The sequence below is a fragment of the Pelodiscus sinensis genome, chromosome 9, assembly GCF_052426305.1.
Source record: "Pelodiscus sinensis isolate ZL-2025 chromosome 9, ASM5242630v1, whole genome shotgun sequence".
Taxonomy (NCBI): domain Eukaryota; kingdom Metazoa; phylum Chordata; order Testudines; family Trionychidae; genus Pelodiscus; species Pelodiscus sinensis.
In genome coordinates this window covers 22,933,702-22,954,967 of record NC_143060.1, presented here as the reverse complement: position 1 = coordinate 22,954,967, position 21,266 = coordinate 22,933,702, and the positions used below count along the sequence as shown (strand labels likewise).

Below are 21,266 nucleotides of genomic sequence, written 5' to 3'. Positions count from 1 at the left end.
GGTATTAGAAACAATTAAGGGAGTTAACAATAATTGTGTGGGACTACTGTTTCCTGTGTCTCATGCTACAAGAATAGACATTCAAAGCTGGAAAGTAGAAAGTAATGCCATTTATTTTAAATTACTAAACTGCACACAGTACTTAATGGCATATAATTTAGCAGTGTTTTTTAAAGGATTAAACTAACACTTCCTGCTGTGCAGGCTAGAATAAAAACACATGAAGAATCCAACCTGTGAAGAACAAGCGCTCATTTGTGAGGGAATGGAATGAATGTTTTTTCTCAAGTATACATATACAACAATTGTCTTCCTGTGTGTGGGAAGATTTTTGCCTTCTTTTGAAGCATTAGGTAATGTTGCTCAAAAGTTCACTCATGTCTGACCATGTTTTTATAATTTTTACTTTTTCCATTTTATGAAATGTAAACTCGAGGTACAAAAAAAGTCATGTGTAAAAAGTATCAGTTGACACAGCTATTCTAGAATTCTCCAGTCACAGAAGGAAAAAACATGTTTCCCTTTGTCTTCCTCAGATTAGCTGTTTGTTACCATTTCCCAAATAGATGTTTCATGCTAACGTAAGTTTTTTTTACCCCCAAAGAAATCCTTTCAAGGGCAGCTAGTATTCTGCTGCACTTGCATTTACATTATTGGAGCTATTCAGTGTTAATGCAACTGTTCTATTGGTACAGCTGACTTAAAATATAATATTCATTCTCATGTACTTAAATGTATTTCCTTTAGTATAATAGTTATTTTAGTCTTTGAATATTCCTGATTTATTATTCCTGAGTTATTTTATTATAGCTTTTAAATTCATTAATGTCAAATATTTTGTCTTACAGGAAAGAGTAGGAAACTTCTTGGCAGACTTCTATTTGGTCAATGGACTTGTTTTAGAATCTAGGAAAAGAAGAGAACATCTCAGTGAGGAGGATATTCTTCGAAATAAGGCCATCATGGAAAGCCTGAGTAAAGGTGGTAATTTGATGGAACAAAATTTTGAGGTACAGTTAACTTGTTCTCTACACCAAATTTTATTCTGGGGAATAAGTGTAGTCTTCACACTTGATACTTAATAAGCTTAATAGAGAAAAATTTAGTTTGTTTCCTCTTTCCTGTTTTAAAACATTAGAACTGGTTTATTACTCTCTAATCAATATAGTCTTTCACCTGTTTAATTCCTTCTGATTGATTATTCTGAATATTTCAGTGAGTGACTTAAAAATAGATCCCTGAACTTTCCTGATGGCTTTTATCATAAGGTGGAATTCTTTCTGATTGACTGAATCCGAATATTTTAGTTTTCTCGACTAGTCACTTACATCCCTAATTCAGATTCAAGTTGCTTCCTTTGTTACCTATAGGAAGAAATAATCCAACTGCTATTTTTACTGAAAAGATAAAAAAATTTCCATTTAATTTTGACTTTTCTCCTCTCACTGTTTGTTGTGATTTGACTAACTTCAAAATGCTCCTCAGTTGAAAAGCACCTTCTTAACGTAGTCCAGTGCCACTGGGTACAGCTTTGCACAATTGACCTAATATGTAAAATGCACACCATCTTACATTGTTAATGTTAGTAATGTACTATACAAGCCATCAATCTTGTTTTCTTACTGTTCTGTTTATGGACTAGTAGAATTGAATAGTCAGCATATGGCACAATTATTTTGCTAAGGTGAGCATCAGTATACTTCTTTTCTGAAAATGAATATTAAATGTGACATTGGATAATGGGAGACACTATCAACTATGAATGTCCATTCACTGCCAGGAAAGAAGAACACGTAGATTGTTTTAACACTAAACATGCCTTGATGATACTAGGATTTCATATAGGTTAGTAAGAAAGGAGCCCTTAAAATCCCTGCTTTTCAAAGCAGGCTAAAACTGCTAGAAGCAGAATATAGCAATTTGGACAAAAATGATTAGGAATAAAAGAACCATTATAATGAATTTGCTATAGTAATACACCACTGGTTCTCTCACTTTTTGGCCCACATCCCACCCTGCTCAGCACAGACCTTTCTGCAGACTACCAGCCAACCAACTATCATGACAAAATAGGTGCAGGAGGGGGTGGTAGTTCAGAGTGGGAGGTGGGGTGCAGAATGTGTGGGGGGGTGTCTCAGCGGGAGTGTGTGTTAAAGGGAGCTGATGGTGTAGGATCTGGGCATAAGGGGGATAGGGGATGTCCTGGCTGTGTGCCTCCCATTGCTCCCAGACACTGCCTCTTCTCCCCCCTCCTCCCCACAGCTCCCATTGACCATGATTACAGCCAATGAGAGTAGTGGGAAAAGCCTCCAGGCTAGTGGTTTCCTGCGCTGCCATTCCCTCAGCTAGTGGGAGATGGAGCTGTAGCATGCAGAGCTGCTTCCTTCCCCCGCAAGCCGGATCCATCTGCAAGACTCGCTTCCCCCCTCCTCCTCTGAGGGAAGCCTGAGCTGGCACTCCAACCTTGTGGGGGGGGGGGGGGTCACAGGGCTGGAACACCAATGCAAACTCCCCGCTGCGAGGTGGGTGAGCCCCAAGCCCACAGCTCACCTGCAAGATGGTTGACCACACTTTGAAAAACACTGTAATACACCTAAGAATGCACTCTTTTGGATTGCAGGCTGTTTGGAGCAGGAATTTTTCTGTTTGGAAACCGCCTAGCAGATTTTGGGCAGTACCATAGTCTCAGTAAGCCAAGCTAGAATGGGAAACTGGCATCTCAGGAATACTCATTGGAATTTGGACAGTAATAAATACATTTTCTCTGAGATGGGAAATTTGTTTTATCCTGGACTTTCTTTTCACAATCATTTCCCTTCCAGTCACCTTCCTTATTATGCTTGAAGCTTTTTTTAGTCCTCAGAATAAATCTTGTCATGCTTCTGTTGTGTTCAGTGTTGTTGCCTGTTGTGTTCTGGGCAGTAATGACATAAGCCAGTCTCATAAACCATCCTGGGTGTAAACGTTGCATCAGTGGGAAGATTTCCAGATTGGTGTGAGATTTTTACTGTCTTTGTAAATCTTCAAGAATTGTCCTGTTTTAGTTCAAATTCTTTGAGTACCATCAAATAAGGTGGCTTAATCCTTGGCAAGACCTTATGTGGGAACTTTGAAGTCTGCTGAAGTGCAAGGAGCTGCAGGAAAATTAAACTTTATAGTATTCTTAGGAATACCTTACAATTAGGGCTGTCAAGTAATTAATCACGTGCGCCTTCCCTTTGAAATGCTGCAGCAGTCTTTCAATGGGGTAGCACTGCATAGAGACCGGGATCAGCTAGATTCCCCAGCTGACCCTGGGCTCCATGTAGCACTACCCATTTGAAGTGCAGGGCAGCATTTCCAAGGGACAGCGCAAGGCAGAGCCCCGGATCAGATAGAGTGCCCAGCTGATCCTGGGCTCTGCATTGTGCTGCCCCTTGGAAACGCCATCCTGGCACCTCAAAGGGGCAGCACATGAGCTGGAGCTGATCCCCCAGTAGGGAAGTTAAAGACTAGCCAACTAGTGGACTAGTCAATTCTCTCCCCCCAACCCCCTTTGCTGCATCTATCACACAGAAGCAGCAAGGGTGGTGGTAGTTAGGGGTACTTCAAAGTGGCAGCACCGCACAGCTGTGCAGCGCTGTCGCTTTGAAACCCAAAGGTGGTGTTTCAAAGGGGCAGCTGTGGAGCCCAGGATCAGCTGGGGAGTATGCAACTGACCCTGGGCTCCGCAGCTGCCCCTTTGAAATGGAGTCCCTAGCTGACCCTAGTTTCTCTTGCCACGGGGAGTCCAGGATCAGCTGGGAGTCCCCAGCTGACCCCAGGCTCCACAGCAGCTGTCCTTTTAAAATGGCGCCTCCACACGTGTTTCAAAGGGGCAGCCATGGAGCCCAGGGTCAGCTGACTGCCGCCCAGCTGATTCCGGGCTCCGTGCGGCACTTCCCTCGAACCTGGGGTCAGCTGCCTCTACATGTTTCAAAGGGGCAGTGGAGTCCAGGTTGTGCTGCCCCTTTTGAAGCGCTGCAGGTGCACTTCAAAGGGATAGCGCTGCATTAACACCATCAATTAACGTGTTAAAAATCTAACGTGTTAATCCTGGACTGCGTTAATCGCAGGCGTTAACGCATGTCAATTGGCAGCCCTACTTACAATATCTTTGTCCAAATATCTAGTTTAAAGGAAAGTTTCTTTTATTTTAAAGAGAAAAGGGTGCGTATGATAAGTCAGTATGAAGATGTTATTTGTAGCAGACATTAGCCATGATTTCCATCAATCTATTTCCTGTTACTTATTATCCTGTTGTTCATGACTATTGCGGAATTAAAGTAGCAGACTTCCAAGTGTCCACATGCCAAGTTAAAAACCATGGGAAGGAAGAGCAGGAGATGGAAATATTTGGTGAAACTGTTGAAGTTGGCTAGCTTCATATTGTTTGAACTTATGCATTTTATAGTAAGATTGCAAATATCCATTAAAAAAGCTAACCAGTGAAGATATAATTGTGATTTTTTTTTTTAACTGGTTAACAGTGTGGGTGAGTCTGGCCAGACCGCTGCATGTGGGAGGCTTCTTCAGCCTGGCCTTCCACAGAGGGAGGGCGGGAGGGATGTGGAGGGTCTGCTGCTCCAACCAGCCAGGGTCCCAATGCAGCGTGAGGGGTGGGTGGCTGCTGCTCTGGCTGGCTCTAGTCCTGCCAGGCCACAGCAGGCAGGGAAAGGGGAGAAAAGAAGGCTGGGCTGCTGCAACTGGCTGGGCTCTTCAATGGCAGGGGGAGGGCAGGCTGCTTTGCCCTCCCATCCCCCGATCAGCCCTCTGGTTAACCTTTTACATCCCTATTTTATAGATTGCAAAGTGCAGTTTTATCTTTGGAACAATGTACTACCATGCAATAATGTAGTTTTAGAAATAGTGATTGCTTGGTTTTCCTTAACAGCCTGTCAGACGACAGTCCCTCACTCCACCTCCACCCAACACAATTACGTGGGAAGAATACATATCTGCTGAAAATGGAAAGTAAGTCTGTCAATTTCTTTTGAAGACAAGGAATTCTTAATTGTAGGTATTTCCTTTTTTAGCTTGTTTTTACATTGCCATAGCTTCTGTGTTTTTTCTTGTCTTTTATGTGTAAAACACACTTTTCACCAGGCTGGCTTGATTGAAAAAAGGGCTAGGGAGGATATAACTATATAAATAATTTGACAATATAATCTGCCACTATAATTAAAATATAGCAATATTTTGTAAACTTGTGGACTACTTAATATCTGAAGCCAATACTTAAAAGGTTAAGTTCTGTGTTTAATATATTTCGGTAAAGCTTTCTGTGTACATGTATGCTTAAGGTGTAGTTCAAATGAATTGCTAGCACCAAACAGACCTTTGCTTTCACTTTAGGCATGATGTAATAATAATGAGTTTAGTCACAAGATATTTTACATCCATAAGCATGCACTTTCTGAAACAATGTGTGAAACTTAGTAGCAGCCATATTTTGTGTAAGATGCATTCTTCTTCGAGTGATTGCTGATGACCATTCCATGTAGGTGTGTGCACACAGTGTGCACACGTTGTCAGAAAGTTTTCCCTTAGCAGTACCTGTCGGGTCAGCAGGGGAGCCCCTTGGAGTGGCAGCACTGTACCCCCAGTATATACCCCTGCTAGCCCTCCTCCCCTTCAGTTCCTTCTAACCACCCATGACGGTCGTTGGACTGTGCTTCTGTTCTTGCTTAGCTAGCGCCCTTTCGCAGTTACCTAGTGTTAAAGTTCTTTGTTCTAGTATCATAGTTATGGTTCTTATCAGTTTTTTCTCCGTTTAAGTGGTGTTTCCTGAGCTAAGGGACTCATGGCAGTTCCTGCTCCGTGCGCCCAGTGCGTGCAGCAGGACATGTCTTCGGGCTGCAAGGTTTCACGCCCTGTGAGAGGTGCCAGAGCCCTTTGGCCTGTGGCAATCCAAACTCTGCCTGCCTTAAGTGCTTGGGTAAGGCCCACTTGTCTGAGGCCTGTAAAATCTGTAAGGTGTTCAAGCCATGCACAAAGTGGGAGAGAGAGTCGCACTTCAAGATCATCCTAATGGAAGCAGCTTTGCGACTGACACCTAGAGCGCACTGGCCTCGGTGAGGGCGGCATGAAGCCATTCGTGTGCCTCACCAGCACTGCGCAGAACCCAGCATTGCTACCGGTCCCCGGTGCTTCAGAAAAAGAGGAGGCTCAGCAGGGGCAGGTCACCTCCACGGCACATGCCCTCCCTGTGCCCTCACGTGGGGTATGTGGCACCACCGAGCCTGGACCTAGGTTGGGCAAATGACCTAGTCCACAGGGGACCTAAGTCCATTGGGAGACTTCCTAGAGCACTTGACTCCAGAGGCCTTTGAGGCTACTAGGGACTTAATTGAACTGTCCCTGTCTTCTACTTTGGCTCCAGCCTCAGCCAGGGATTTGGAACCCAGTCGGCACTAATGGGAGGTTAGGGCACCCAGTACTCTGGAACCGAGAAAATGCTGCCACGGCACCGGTAGCAACTTCAACCCCAGCCCTTTCCTCGGCACTAGACCCAACACTGAGACAAGGGTCTCAAGCGGCACAGAGTGCGGCACTGGCTGCCGCGACCTCCAGCCTTGCCAGAGTGCACCAGGCTCTTCCTTCTCCTCCTCCCCCTCATCGGCACCGAGGCAAGCCAGAGTCGATGGTCAGGCACGCCCCAATAGCAGCATTGCCAGCTGCATCTGCCTCCGCTCCATCCTGGTCGGTCTTGGGAGTACTCTGTCGACTAGAAACGGAGTCCACATGGTTGTCCAGGGGAACCAGATTCTGGTCTCGGCACTGGTCCTATTCCCATCATTGATCACAGCACCGTAGTACCTCTGCCCGTCAGCAACAGCCCTAATGGACACAGCCAGTCCTGGTACAAGGGATGCAGTAGTCATGGGCCCCACTGGCACCAGCTCCATCTCAGTGACCGTTTTGGACCCCAGGGGCCTACCACCAGAGCCAGCGTGTGGGCCCTTTTAGACCAGAGTCAGTTTTCTCTAGGTCCAAGGCATCTCCTTCAGCAATCCCATTCACTCGGTCCCCTACATCAGGGCTGTTGCTCCTGCCAGGCCAGATCTCCTCACATCCCTCAGAGACCGAGGGCCTTGGGGTCCAGCCAACTACAGTGCCCTCATCGGTGCCTCTCAAGCCCCTTTGCAGGCTGCAGTCCGTGTGAAGACAGGCCTGAAGGGGTCCTCATCTTTTTCTTCGAATGAGGCCTTGGGCGACACTTTTCCGCTCCATGGACTCGAGGGCACACCAGGACCTCCTCCTTTGCCAACTGACCCAAAGCCTGGGGGTCCAGGCTGAGAGGATATCGGAGGACCCTACTGTCGTCATCCTGCAATCTGACACCCCCACTAGAGTGGCCATCCCTATCAATAAAATGGTGGCCAAAATCTCCGAGTCCCTCTGGCAAACCCCGGCCACTGTTCCATCAACGGACAAAAAGTCTGAGTGGCGGTATTTCATTTCTCACTAAGGGAGCGAGTACCTTTTCTCTCATTCACTGCCAGGGTTGCTGGTTGTCCAGGTGGTGAACCAGAGGGAGAGGCAAGGCCAGCCGGACACCACCCCTAAGAACAGGATTGCCAAAAAGACGGGCCTGTTAGGAAGGAAGGCCTACATGTCCAGAGGAGTCTGATTTCGCATAGCGAACCAGCAGGTTCTGCTGTTCCACTATGCCTGCAACACCTGGGCCTCCATGGACAAGTTTACCAAACTGCTCCCCAGGGATTCTCGGCCTGAGTTTAGAGCTCTCTTGGAAGAGCGCAGAGCGATTTCCAGGGCTGCGCTCCAAGTTGCTCTCAACGCAGCCGATTCGGCTGCATATGCCATGGTGACGGGGTTGATGTTATGCTGTTGCTCCTGGTTGCAAGGGTCAGAAGTGCCCCTGGAGCTCTAAAATATGATTGAGGACCTCCCCTTCGAGGGCCTGTCTCTGTTCTCTGAGCAGACAGACCAATGTCTGCATGGTCTCAAGGATACCCGGGCCACATTAAAGTCATTGGGCATTCGCACCCCAGCTACCCAACGGTGATCTTTCTTGAGCAGCAACTCCGTAAGCCTTTCCAGCAGGGTGCATGCCTTGACTTCTCCCATCGCTGCAGTAGGAACAGTAATGGAAGGAATGACAGGCGCTGTCCCCGGCCACCCCAGAATCAGGGACACGGGCCGCCTAGCAAGTCCTCAGGGCCCTGTCAAAGGCTTTGAGTGTATGCCTGAGGATAGCTCACCAGACTCGTCCCTCCCTTTCTAGGATCGCCTGTTCCCTTTCTGCCGGGCCTGGGAGTCTTACCTCAGACTGCTGGGTCCTAGAAATGGTGGGTCCTAGAAGCCATGTCCTCTCCATCCATTCTGCTTCTCCTTCCCATCCCCCTACCCCGTCCCTCTTCAGGGACCCCTCTAATGAGCTGCTTCTTCGGGAGGAGGTCCTTCAGCTCCTCACCCTGGGGGCTGTAGAGCCAGTTCCCCCCAGGGTCTTGGGCAAGGGCTTCTTCTCCCAGTATTTCCTGGTACCCAAAGCCAAGGGTTCCATCCCATCCTGGACCTCAGGGACCTCAATGCCTTCATCATCAAAACCAAATTCAAGATGGTGACTCTTGCATTCATCATTCTGTTCCTAGCTCTGGTACACTGCTCTTGCTCTAAAAAATGCCTATTTTCACATTTCCATTGCACACCACCCGTCGGTTCCCCTGTTTTATGGTGGGCAGAGACCACTACCAGTTTATGGCCCTCCCCTTTGGGATTTCTACGGACCTGTGGGGCTTCTTCACAAAGTGTATCATCATAGTAGCCGCTGCTCTGAGGAGTCCAGGTGTTTCCCTATCTGGATGTCTGGCTCTTGCGAGGTGCCCCACAAACAAAGTGGGGGACCACATCGCCTTGGCCCAGGACCCCTTCTGGGAGTGCTCCTGAATGTGTCCAAGTCGACTTTTTGGTGCCCACTCCAGTGATAGCATTTGTAGTTGCCAATCTGGACTCCACATCAGCAAGGGCCTCCCTCCCTAAGTCCCGCTTCCTGGTGATCAGGCCGGCTGTTTGGGACATGCAGACATTCCTGATAACCATGGCCAGAACTTGTATGCAGCTTCTAGGTCTAATGGATGCATGCACATACATCACCCAACATGCCAGGCTCCGCATGCTCCCACTGCATATGTGGCTCGCACGGACTCAACCCATCCTTTCACCCATGGGAGAGAGTGGTGACGGTTTCCTCCGAGGTCTTTCACTCCCTGGAAGGGTGGTCCTGGGAAGAGGAGGTCTGTGCCTGAGTACCGTTCGCCAGGCCTTTCCTGACCCTCCAGCTAGGGATGGATGCATTAGACAAAAGGTATGTAGACCAGGGACAATCTCTCCCTGCACATCAATGTCAGGGAGTTACGGGCCGTCCACCTTGCCTGTGTGGCTTTCCTCCTTCAGCTTGGGCAAGTCAGTATTCATCCTGTCTGACAATACGTTGGTGGTCTCATATATCAACAGGCAGGACAGGGCCCATTCTCATCACCTTTGTTGAGAAGCCCTTCACCTGTGGGATCTCTGCATTGGGACGGACATTCATCTAGTGGCCTCCTATCTCCCGGGCTACCAGAACGATCTGGCGGATCGGCTAAGCAGATCCTTCTCCGGCCATGAGTGGTCCCTCAGAGGGGATGGATCTTCCCACAAGTGGGGCTTTCCTCTTCTGGACCTGTTTGCCACACAACAGAACAGAAAGTGCCAGAAGTTCGGCTCCCTCGTGGAGCTGGGTGGGGATCTCGGGGAGATGTACTAGTCACCCCCTGGGCCGTGGGGTCTGTTCTCCATGTTCCTGCTGTTCCTGTTAGTCCACAGGGTGCTCCTGTGGGTGTGGGAATTTGGGGCGTCCCTGATCCTCATCGCCCCCATCATGGCCCAGGCAGCACTGGTTCTTGACCCTCCTGAGCCTGTCATGCGAGAAGCCAATAGCTGTCCCACTGGTTCTGGACCTAATCTCACACTACTGCAGCAGGCTTCGACATCTGGACCTGCGCTCCCTGACTTCACAGTGTGGAAGCTCCGTGGCTGCTGGTGGCAGAGCTTCAGTGTTCAGCTCACATGCAGAAGGTGCTGTTGGACAGTAGGAAACCTCCACCAGGGCTACATATTTAGCCAAGTGAAAGCGGTTCAAATTTTGGACTACACAGAGGGGAATTTCAGCTATAAATGCCCCAGTCCCCCTGGTCCTGGACTATCTTTTGGATCTTAGGTTACATGGGGTTCTCCTCCTCCTTGATTGTTATCTCTGCTTTCCATGTGGGTGCCGGGGTAAGACCCTTTTCGCGGACTGGATGATGAACAGATGTCTAAAGGGCCTGGACAGGCTTTACCTGCACATCTGGCAACCTTTTCCCCAGTGTGATTTCAACTTGGTGCAGTCTAAACTTATGGGACATCCCTTTGAACCCCTGGCAACGTGCTCGTTATTGCACCTGTCCTAAAGGTATCCCTCTTGGTGGCCATCAAGTCGGCCAGGCGTGTGTCCGAGCTGAGAGCTCTTACTTCGGTTCCCCCATATACGGTTTTCTTCAAGGACAAAGTCAGGTTGTGCTCCCACCCTGCCTTCCTGCAGAAGGTGGTGTCCAACTTTCATGAGTCGCAGCACATTTTGCTACCTGTTTTTTACCCCAAGCCCTACATATCGGGTAAGGAACAGGCGTTACATATGTTGGATGTCAGGAGGGCTTTAGCCTTGTATTTAGAGAGAATGAAGCCCTTCTGCAGGTCACCTCAGCTCTTTGTTGCTATTGTGGAATGGCTGAAAGGCCAGCACAAAGGATCTTTTCCTGGATCACAGCCTGTATTAGGGAGTGCTATGGGCTGGCTGGGGTTCCAGCTTCTTCCATCACGGCCCACTCTTCTAGAGCTCAGGCCTAATAGCAGCTTTTGTGGCTCGGGTCCTGATCCTGGATATCTGCAGGGCCACCACATGGTCTTCTGTTCACACCTTTGCCAATCACTACGTGCTGACACATCGGACAAGGGAGGATGCTGTCCTCCATTCAGTGGAAGGTTAGAACTCCGACCCTGGCTCCTAGGGTTTCTGCTTTGGAGTCACCTACACGGAATGGACATGAGCAATCACTCGAAGAAACGGTTACTTACTTTGTAGCTGTTGTTCTTCGAGATGTGTTGCTCATGTCTATTCCAAATCCCACCTGCCTTCCCTTTTTTGGAGTGATCTGGTAAAAAGGAACCAATGGAGTGGAGGGCCCAGCAGGGGTATATATTGGCTGGTATAGTGGTGCCACTCCAGGGGGCTCCTCTGCTGGCCCGACGGATATTGCTAGGGGAAAAATTTCTGACAACATCTGCATGCTGCGTGCATACACCCACGTGGAATAGACATGAGCAACACATCTTGAAGAACAACGGTTACAAGGTAAGTAACTGTTCTATCTTCATCTAACACCAAAGTTAACTACTTGTTGCCAATTACTTGTATACTGCTGTGTACATTGGGTAAGATCAGCATTTTGGTAAAAATAGTTTTCCTTGTTCCAAAGACCTCTCAATATATATAAAGAAGTTACAAGAAGTAGAGTGAGGGTAATAAAAAAGGAGGGAAGGAGATGTATAGAGCAAGGTTTACAAAATGTGATTACTTAAGACATGGCATCTTGAGGTTTTCTAAAATGTATTAACTGACCTACATATGGGAGCTGACAAAAGTAAGTATATAAGGAGGGATATGAGTAATTACACACAAGCTCATCTATTAATATGAGGAATGAGAGAGATTAAACGTTAATTTTTTGCTTATTCTATATATAAACTACGCATTTGACAATACAAATATCTGAGAGAATATGAGTGTCCAGTCTGTATTTCCAGTGAATAAAAAGATAAAAAAATTGTTTTATATCCTGCTCCATTACAAAATTGTGTCCTCTGTTGTGTTCTTCAGTGTTTCGTCCATTCTATCTTTATATTGACTACAGTAGAAGAATTTTCATTATCCATTCCAGTCTGATGGCTTTCATAGCAGGAATTTAACATTCAGTCTAAACTCTTCCTGTCCCAAGTTCATTGTGGTATTTCTTGTACTCCCATGGACAACGCTAAACAGTTTCCTATTCCATCTTGGTTGGTTTTCATAGATTCCTCCATAGTTTTCAGTTAGCTAAATATGGATAGGATTGTGCTGTTTTAATCTTTTTTTTCATATGTCCGCTCCTTAATTTTTATTTCTTTTCTGTGAGTTCCCTAGACCTAATGCTAAGCTACATAAACATGACTCCATTTCTTTTTCTCTGTTAAGTATAGCTTTTATTTCAAATTAATTCTCTTAAACGTAATTTTTTGTGTGTCTTAACTCTTTTTTTAGGTTTGACTTTTATCTTTCATAAAAGCAAATGTCTCACTGGAGTGTTTTTAACTTTTTTGTTTGTTTAAAGAGCTCCTCACCTGGGTAGAGAGTTGGTCTGCAAAGAAAGCAAGAAAACATTTAAAGCTACAATAGCCATGAGCCAGGAATTTCCCTTGGGAATTGAATCGTAAGTCAGAATTGTCTGTAAAGCTTCATATGTGGAGAAATTAAGTTACTTACCTGTGTTGTAACTGTTCTTTGAGATGTGGATGCAGACATATAATCCACTCTAGTGTGTGCATATTTATTTTCTTGACTTTCTCCTTTAATGTCTTTAACTTCTTTACTGACTCTTGGATAAGGAAAAATACAAATGGTTTATACTGGCGGCGGCAGCATTACTCCTTTTCTCAGACTTTCACTTAGAAATCCACAGTGGAATGAGTTAGCTCTTCCAAAACAAGACAGTTGTATAAAGTAGTAATGATCAGTGATTATGGGAAAATATTAAGGAGATGAAACCCAAGGTGTGTCTATACTACATCCCTCTTTCAACAGAGGGATGTAAATTAGGCACTTTGAAATGGCAAATGAAGCCGGGATTTGAATTTCCCGTGCTTCATTTGCATAATTGCGTCATGGCACGCTTTCGGAAAAGCGCTATTTCTAAAGTAAAACCGCAGTTTAGACGCGGTTCTTTCGAAAATAGGAGCCTTTTCCGAAAGAGCTTGTAAACCTCATTTTTTGAGGTTTACAGGATCTTTCGAAAAAGCCTTTCCTTTTAGAAAGAACTGCATCTATACTGAGGTTTTACTTTCAAAATAGTGCTTTTTCAAAAGTGCAAATGAAGCACAGGAAATTCAAATCCCAGCTTCATTTGCCATTTCAAAGTGCCTAATTTACAATCCTCTGTCGAAAGAGTGATGTAGTATAGACACACCCCATGTCTGTAAATTACCTTTACCAGATGGGTCCTTACTTTGGATAGGCTGTTTCCTCCTTTCTCACTCTACAGCTTCAGCGAGAAGGGAAAAATAGTAATTGGCAGCATGATTTTAAGGTTCAGTTTCTCATTTTTCAAAAAGGGTAGAAACAAAAGTTGATTGGAAATTGGACTTTAAAATTGTAACTAAATCAAAGCAGCACTGCTCTCTCATCACAGGTATGGGAGGGATGTATTAGTACTCTAATTTTCAGTCTTTTAACTTTATTCGTTATCTGTTGCATCAGTGTAAAAAATGTGGAAGAAATTAATCTGGTAAAAGTTAAGAGCTTCTAATGAAAATACACTTTCCTTTTCAGATTATTGAATGTTTTAGAAGTAATTGCACCCTTCAAGCACTTTAACAAACTTAGAGAATTTGTTCAGATGAAGCTTCCACCAGGCTTTCCTGTAAAGCTAGGTAAGATAACACTTTCAGTTTCTACTAAGGTGACCCTCCCATTTCCAAGAAGCTGGGGCAGGAGAGTGTTAATTGAAATGACTAAACTAGTGTCATGCATTTTTGATTGTCAGGAAAGTTCATTCTCTACTACAGTGGACTGCCACAGCCTTAAGAGGAATATAGTCCAGGTCTTAGTGAATGGAAGAAACAGAATCCCATTAGGTTAGTGAAAGACTGAGGAATATGGGTGAGAGAGGTTGAGAAATCAGCAATGAAGAAGTCACTTGCTTTACTATTCACTATAGAGGCTTGAGTGAACAATGGAAGCTCCAGATTATAAAACTATCACCCTTTCCTAGTACTGGGGCTCATTCTGAAATAATGACTACATTGTGTGGTGGCACCCGGGGAAACCGCGGACTGTTTGAATTAAGGAATGATCTTGGCCATAAGTAAAGGAATACGCTTTTGATAATGTTAATTCTGTGAACATTCCAATCAGGACTATTGCCAGGGTCCCTAATGCTACATCTTCATCTGGCTGATTTTCTTTCTTTGTGAATAATTCAGAATATCATCCACATTTACTATTTATTGCACCTTGTGATTGCTGTAAATCACCTGAGAGAAATGCATGTTCACACTAGAGATGTGAAAGTTTTAAAGGAAGAATCACTCTTAAGGGGTGATGATTACTGGTTCCGGGTTAACTGGTGGAGGCTGGAGTAGCTCCCTGCTGTTGGAAGGGGGCTGCTCCAGCCTTGTAGGGCCTGTTGCAGATAGTGGCTGCTCTAGGATTGGAGCAGCCTCTGTCTGTGGTGGGCCCAGGCACTCCGTAGGCAGGGGCTACTTCAGTCTGGGGGCTGCTCACTTCCCCCTTTTAATTGGTTTACCAGTTAAACAGGTTTTACATCTCTGTCTCAGTTCCTGCCAATAGATGGATAAAACATATTTGCTAATTAGTGTGGACAGATTCAGATTACTGTAGCAAAACAAGACAGAGAGACAAACCCACCCCGGTCACAAAAAGCAGCAGAGATCCAACGATAAACTGCTTCTTCAGTCCATGGTGGTTTGTTATAAATTGCATGATCCCACAGTATTTAGTGGGAACTTCTTGTGGGATATTGACCATAACTTTTAAATACTATTTGGGTTCATTTTAATCCAAACTAATTTGCCTGGAATTTGAAGTGAGCCATCTTGATGTATGAAAATGTTTGTAATTTTATTTAACCATTTTGCCACTTGTGCACTCATTTTGTCCATCAGGAACCAGAACCTGAAGTACTGAATATTGCAAGAGCCTAGATTTCTAGTACAATTTTACTCCTTTAGTAAATTCAGGTGTTTATTCAAAGCATTTAGAATTTGTAATCTGACCCTTGAGGTTTGCAAATCATTCAGGTCTTTTCTACACAGGGAGTAGCTATTCCTGTGTGGGATGTGTTTATTCTGCAGTTAAGAGTACAATATTTCAAATTAACTATTCCTGAGAAAACAGTAGATTAAACTAATCTGCTTTCACTTCACACACTTGTTCATTTTCATGTGTAGACAGATCAGTAATGTGTTTGAAATATTTCAAAATTCAAAAACCTAGAACTAGACACAGTGAAAGGGAAACTGGTTAACCGGTGCCAGGAGCAGGCAGTGGCAGTCCTGGTGCTGGAGGCCAGGAACCAGTTCTGCATGAGGCTGGTAGTGGAAGCCCTGCGAGCTGGGCGCTGCTCCAGCCAGGTTGGAGCTGTCCTCCACCAGGGATCCTGCTTACTGGACTGACTGGTTAAATATTAAATTGGCCTAGCATGTAGCTGGTTTTCTGGTTAATCAGGATTTTAAATCCCTGTCCCCAATCACAAGAGTATGATACAGTTTATTAAGCCAATTGTTATGTAATAACTGTTTAACCCTTTCTCTGCGTTTTTCACGGGGCCATTGTGCTCCTTCCAGACATACCTGTATTTCCTACCATCACGGCCACGGTGACATTTCAGGAGTTTCGCTACGATGAGTTTGACGAATCCATCTTCACTATTCCTGATGACTACAAGGAGGATCCCAGCCGTTTCCCTGATCTCTAATTTAACTGGAAGGTTAATGACAATACCAGCACACCACAGTGAAAGCAAGTGGATGCAGATAGCCCACAAATACAATTATAGAAGTGGTTCAAAATGGAAAGGATAAATCTTTTTTAAATGATCCAGAAGAAAAGGGAACACACACAACTTATGTACTGAAATTCACTATAATGGGCATCTAATCTAGTACCTGACTTGCAAGTTTCCTGATGTCATTTATATTTTATACATACAGTGCTGCGAGTGTGATAGTTTGACACCTCAGCAACTTTAAGGAGACTTTAGCAGCTGTGAGGACTGTCATTTGTTTATAAATTTTTTTACATTTGTTCTTGGTGATACAAAAAGCACTCTTGGACCATTCGCGCAAAAACTGAAATGTCTTACCTGGATATTAGACCTTTAAAACATCCCACCTTAACAAGGTGACCGTATAATATTCTTTCAAGCTGTTTTCATAAACTGTAAACTATGTAACATTATGTATAGTTCAGTAATTTGAATGTTAGTTGAACGTATATTAGAAGGAATGCATTTTCTGTAGATGAATGAACCAAATGGTAACCATTACACAATTGCATTTACACATTGCAATACACTTCAGAAAGAGCATTCACTCTGCAGGGAATAAGGTACCTCCTTTAGCACCTTAGTGCAATCCATTGTGGTGCTATTCATTTTTTTATCTGAACTGTTAATTTTTTCATTGCAAGCTGTTTACTAATTTTATTTTCAAAGAATTTGCAAATATTTCCCCTTGTGGTGGTTTAAAAATCCTTGCTGTTCATGATATGGTTTGATTAGCATGCTTGGAAATTGATCTATGGAGGAATTGAATCACGTGTGGTGTTTTACTTTTGGTTGAGACTTGCCCTATATTTGCTGCACACAGGAACATATTAAGACACAATCTCAAGACATTAGAAAAGTTAAGTGAAAAACATTTCTTGAAAACCTAGTATAATTGTAGGGCACATTGAATAGGACTCTCAGTGGAAAAATGTACACTTTTCTAATACTTGGGTTGTAATTTCAACTTCTTCCACTTGCCAGGAATTGGCTTCTTTAACTTACTCATTCCACTGTCCTAAATCTGAAGGGAATCTAGCTTTGTTTTGCTAGAAAGAATGTGTCTCGCTTGCTGTTAGTGCTAATTGCTTGTATGAGATTCAGCTTTAATTGCTGTGGTGCAAGTGTACAGAAATGTAAATTTTCAAAATTGTGTGCACCCTAGTTAAACTTCATTTTCTAGACACCAATACAGTAAATATTAAACTTGAATATCTAGAAGGAACTGTCAATGCATAGTAAAGGTAACCTATTAATTAGATGGATGATTAAATAAAAGCAGACTTGACAGCCACTGATTTTATTGGAAAATGGTTAAAGTAAAATTATTTCAAAGGGCTTTGGATTTTATATAGATGGAGTCAAAGAGGCTGCCACAGAGAAGTACTATATCCATTGTTTATGGATGAGTTGTATCCCTTGCCTCAATAGCAATGGACTGACAGTAGGAAATAAGGATGGTTGCTTCATTCCAATATGTAAAGTTAACAGTTGCCTATTTACATTGCAGATTCTGGTGACTGATATGCTAGAAAGAACTTGGCCATTTCTGAATGAAAAGAAAAAGCACTAGTGAATTGTAAAATAGTTGCAGTTATTCCCAAAGTACCTAGTATCTCAGATGTTGAACATTTAGAAATGACTTCTTCTAGGTAATGTCTCTCAGGTTTTACACTGACTGTGAATTGGTACCTACCTTGCATCCTCCCTTGGCACCAGCTAAAATCCATAGCAGTAAATGAGACTAGTAGACGGAATTAACTTGTTAGCTCTGCAGGTCAACGTTAAGCTTCAGTAGTAGGGCCTGTTGTAGGAACTTATAATGCCCCCAGTTATAAGTGTTCTAAGGATAAATAGTGAGAGGACTTTAGTATCCAGTGCTGCCAGTCCAGCATGAGTGACAAGCCCTAAACCTGTTCCTACAATATTTGTATTTTTTAATCTAATAAAGTACTTCGCTGTTGGCAATTTCAGTAAAGACAAATTGGGATGTTTGATACATCAATAGATGGTTTAATCTTCCTTATTACAAGCAAGGAACTAGTGCTTTGAATGAAAAAGAAATTAACCAACCCACCAGCCTATATAAGAAATGCTGCAACCATAAGAAATGCTAGAAGCGGCATGTCTTATATTAAAGGCAATATAACTGGATTGGAGGGGCGGGGAGTTTTATTTTTAATTAAACCTTGAGACAAAGGGTACAGTCCACCTGCGGTAAGTGAGTTCTGAAGAGAGGATTATAATTTCCTCTAATGAATTGTCAGATTTAACATGCAGTATATGGAAACACTCCTGGTGTCAGCAGTAGGCTTTGGGTCAAGCCTTACATTCATTAAAACCTCTTCTGAGGTAGTCATTTGATTGTAACTAGCTTATGTTTTAGAACCGTTTTAGATTCCACTATGGCCTCAGTCAAACTGAAAGAATTGGCACTCAATTCCTTGTCAGATCCTTTGGGGAGACTATAATCTGGCTCTACATTCCCACTGACGAATTTCAAAACACAACTAGATGAAATGTGTACCTTCTAGAGTGCTTCTTAAATAATATGCAGAAGGCTAAGTCTTAGCAAATGAGGGTATGTGTGTACAAAAGATCAGTGTTGAAGACCAACATCTGTTGTGTATAGCAGGAAGCTTGCATAGCTTTCTTTGTTTCCCTGTCACCCTCGTGCCATGTAATAAAGGATAAGTATCCCCTCTAGTGAGTGTGTACAACCACAGTATTTTTTACAGAATGCATAAGAGTCCTTACTTCAGCATAACAATGAACATGTCATTTAATTATTTAAAAAAAATGTACATATGCATATAAAGGGACTTGTAACAAGAAGATGCATTGAAATGTGAAAGGCAGCTGATTATTTAAAGTACTGATTGAATGTCTCTAGTCTGGCAACATCTGTGGGCCAGCATGACTTTAGTTTGGCAGATGTCCACTTTTCATGGGGTGTAGCTAAGTTTCCCATGGTCCCATAGTTTGTTTATACTCACCAGACTAGCTCTGTGCAGGTGAGCTCTAATTTACCCCTAAATATCTTAAGAGTCCAGGAAGCAGTGGAAGTGTTGGTAATACCGCTAGACAATACTAACCTCCGGTAGTTAAGAAAATTCTCTGATCTGGCAGTGGTCGAAGTTCCAAGGATGCCAGACTAGAGAAGTTAAACTTGTACAACATTTCTGGAAGTTACCTTATTTGTGTATCAACCATAGCTTAGTGCTGCTGTGGGAAATAAACCAAAAATGTTACTCTTCCACAATCATGCACATTCTAAAACACTCAAGATTTAGGGATGCATGTGATGAATAATGCTGTGTCATTGTCTGATGTCCAGTTTTTTTTTTAAATTTCAAGATTTCTCACTTGGTAGAGATAAGGAATCTCAGGAGAGCAAAATTATTGAAGGAACAGCCTAAATGTTATGTACCTTTTAAAAAGTTAGCTGTTGGACCTGACTTTCTTATTAGTGATTTTAATATTGTAAATCAAGTATTTCAAACAGCCATTGATTCTCAAAAGCTGAAACAGGAAATATTTGCAAACAAAGTCCTATAATTGTTCCGTAACCAAACTCAGTTTTCCTGGTCTTCCAAAATAATTTGTGACTAAGGGAATGCATTATTTTCTTTCTAAGTAGCTGCTTTTCCAGTGACTGTAAACAGTTTAATAACTGCAGTTCTGGACATAAATATTTATCAGTTTTGTAACACAACCATTTGATATTTTGCTGAAAACCCAAGGTTAGTAGTATATTCAAAGCAACTGTTTTAAATATTTTTTATTTTTTTTAACTCATGCAAGGATAATTACATTTAAACAAATCTCCTGAAATGCTGCAGAGTAATTTTCTTTTATTTAGACAATTTTAATAATCATGGAAACTTAGGGTCACTTTTTTTTGCATTTTACTTTTTGTGTGGTCTGTGTTAACTCACCTTCACTAATAGTAATGTTTAGGTTGTATCATCTGTTAGAATAACAGAATAAAGACCAAAAGATTCTGTTTGATTCTGAAACTGAACATGTGAAAACTTTAACTCTGTACAGTACTTTACATATGTACATTGTGGGCACTTTGTACATGTTTGAGCAAAGATTGAGTTGAGGAAAGGCTGGAGTTCAACTCATTCTATAAAGGATGTTTTATTGGTCAATTTTTAAATAAAATATGAAGTTTTCAGTAACACTATTCCTTCCTATCTTACGTGGACACTATTGTTACTAAATCTTATTCAGAATAAAGCTGTCTTCTCAAATAAGGTTCTGATCCTAAGAACACATTTATTAATTTCAACACTTATGTCCCACTTGATGTCTGTTAACAGGATCAGCGGCTACTTAAAATTAATTCACGTCCAAGCCACTGACCTTAAGCAACGGTAGATTAATGGAAAGTGAAGTCTAGCAGGTAGCCTGTAAAACCATTGCCTAACTAACAAAACTCATCATTTTGGGTATCTATTTCATTTTTTTTAAGAGGCTAGACAGACATATGCAGTCACTTCCAGTCATTTTTAGTGAACAAATAATTTAAAACGGATCAGCAAAAGAGGGAGGAGGGAGAAGAACATAGACTCTGATGTCCATCCTTTTTTGATATTTTTGCCTTAAACAAAATGGAGCTTATCAATGGGTCTCTCTAAAACCCACATTAAAATTTTGAGTTTCTTCCTAGAATGTGGAGTGGAATGATGACAGTGCCTGAGGAAAACTATGTTTAGTAACAGTGCTTAAAACTTTACAGATATTTGAAGCTGACAACATTTTGGAGACAGGATGGCTAAATCCTTTAATATCTTAAAAGGAGTAAAGATGTAACCTCACATACTGAGCAGGCAATTTACAAGTCTTTGCACATCAAAAGCAGGACCCAAGACTACCCTTTACCCGTCAAATACTACAATAAAATGCTGGAATGTTAGTTAAGACATTTAATAAAATTGTGAAAAGAGCAACAATAAAGTCCTGAAATTCTTCAAGTTGGACCTTCATCTGATTTTACTAGTTACTACAAGGTTAGTAAATAGCCAACAGGCAAGAGAGCTATCTGTAATATTCATTTTTAATAACTGGTGATCCATCTACAATGTTTCACCACAACACAAACTGATTCTTAGGGGGGCAGAACAAGTTGAGGCTAGATCTTATCTTCCTGAGAATGTGGGAACTGTCAGTTGCACGTCAGTTCCTGTTTGTAAAAAATATTTAATTCAGAATTGAGCTGTGTAGGAACTCTTGCAAATGTTTGGTTTTGTTCTGAATCTGAATGGAAACAATCCCCCACAACACCAAGTGTTTCGTTTGAAGAGTTTGAAACAGACTTTTTTCCCCACCAAAACAAAACTGCTAAAATCAGGATGTTCTAAGTTTTATTTTCTGGGAAAT

The 21,266-nt window shown here is 42.9% G+C and overlaps 1 protein-coding gene across 2 annotated transcripts in view; it reads left to right on the top strand.

Annotated features, from left to right (window-relative positions):
• The window catches only part of ANKRD13C (ankyrin repeat domain 13C), a 66,683-nt gene extending 46,542 nt beyond the window's left edge, over positions 1-20,141 (top strand). For both annotated transcript variants that reach the window (XM_075936232.2, XM_075936233.2), the window contains exons 9-13: positions 849-1,010; positions 4,913-4,992; positions 12,429-12,527; positions 13,643-13,743; positions 15,679-20,141. In XM_075936232.2, coding sequence (XP_075792347.1) covers positions 849-1,010; positions 4,913-4,992; positions 12,429-12,527; positions 13,643-13,743; positions 15,679-15,809 — 573 coding nt within the window. In that variant the 3' untranslated portion in view covers positions 15,810-20,141. The remainder of the gene's footprint in view (positions 1-848; positions 1,011-4,912; positions 4,993-12,428; positions 12,528-13,642; positions 13,744-15,678) is intronic.
• The last annotated feature ends 1,125 nt before the right edge of the window (positions 20,142-21,266 follow it).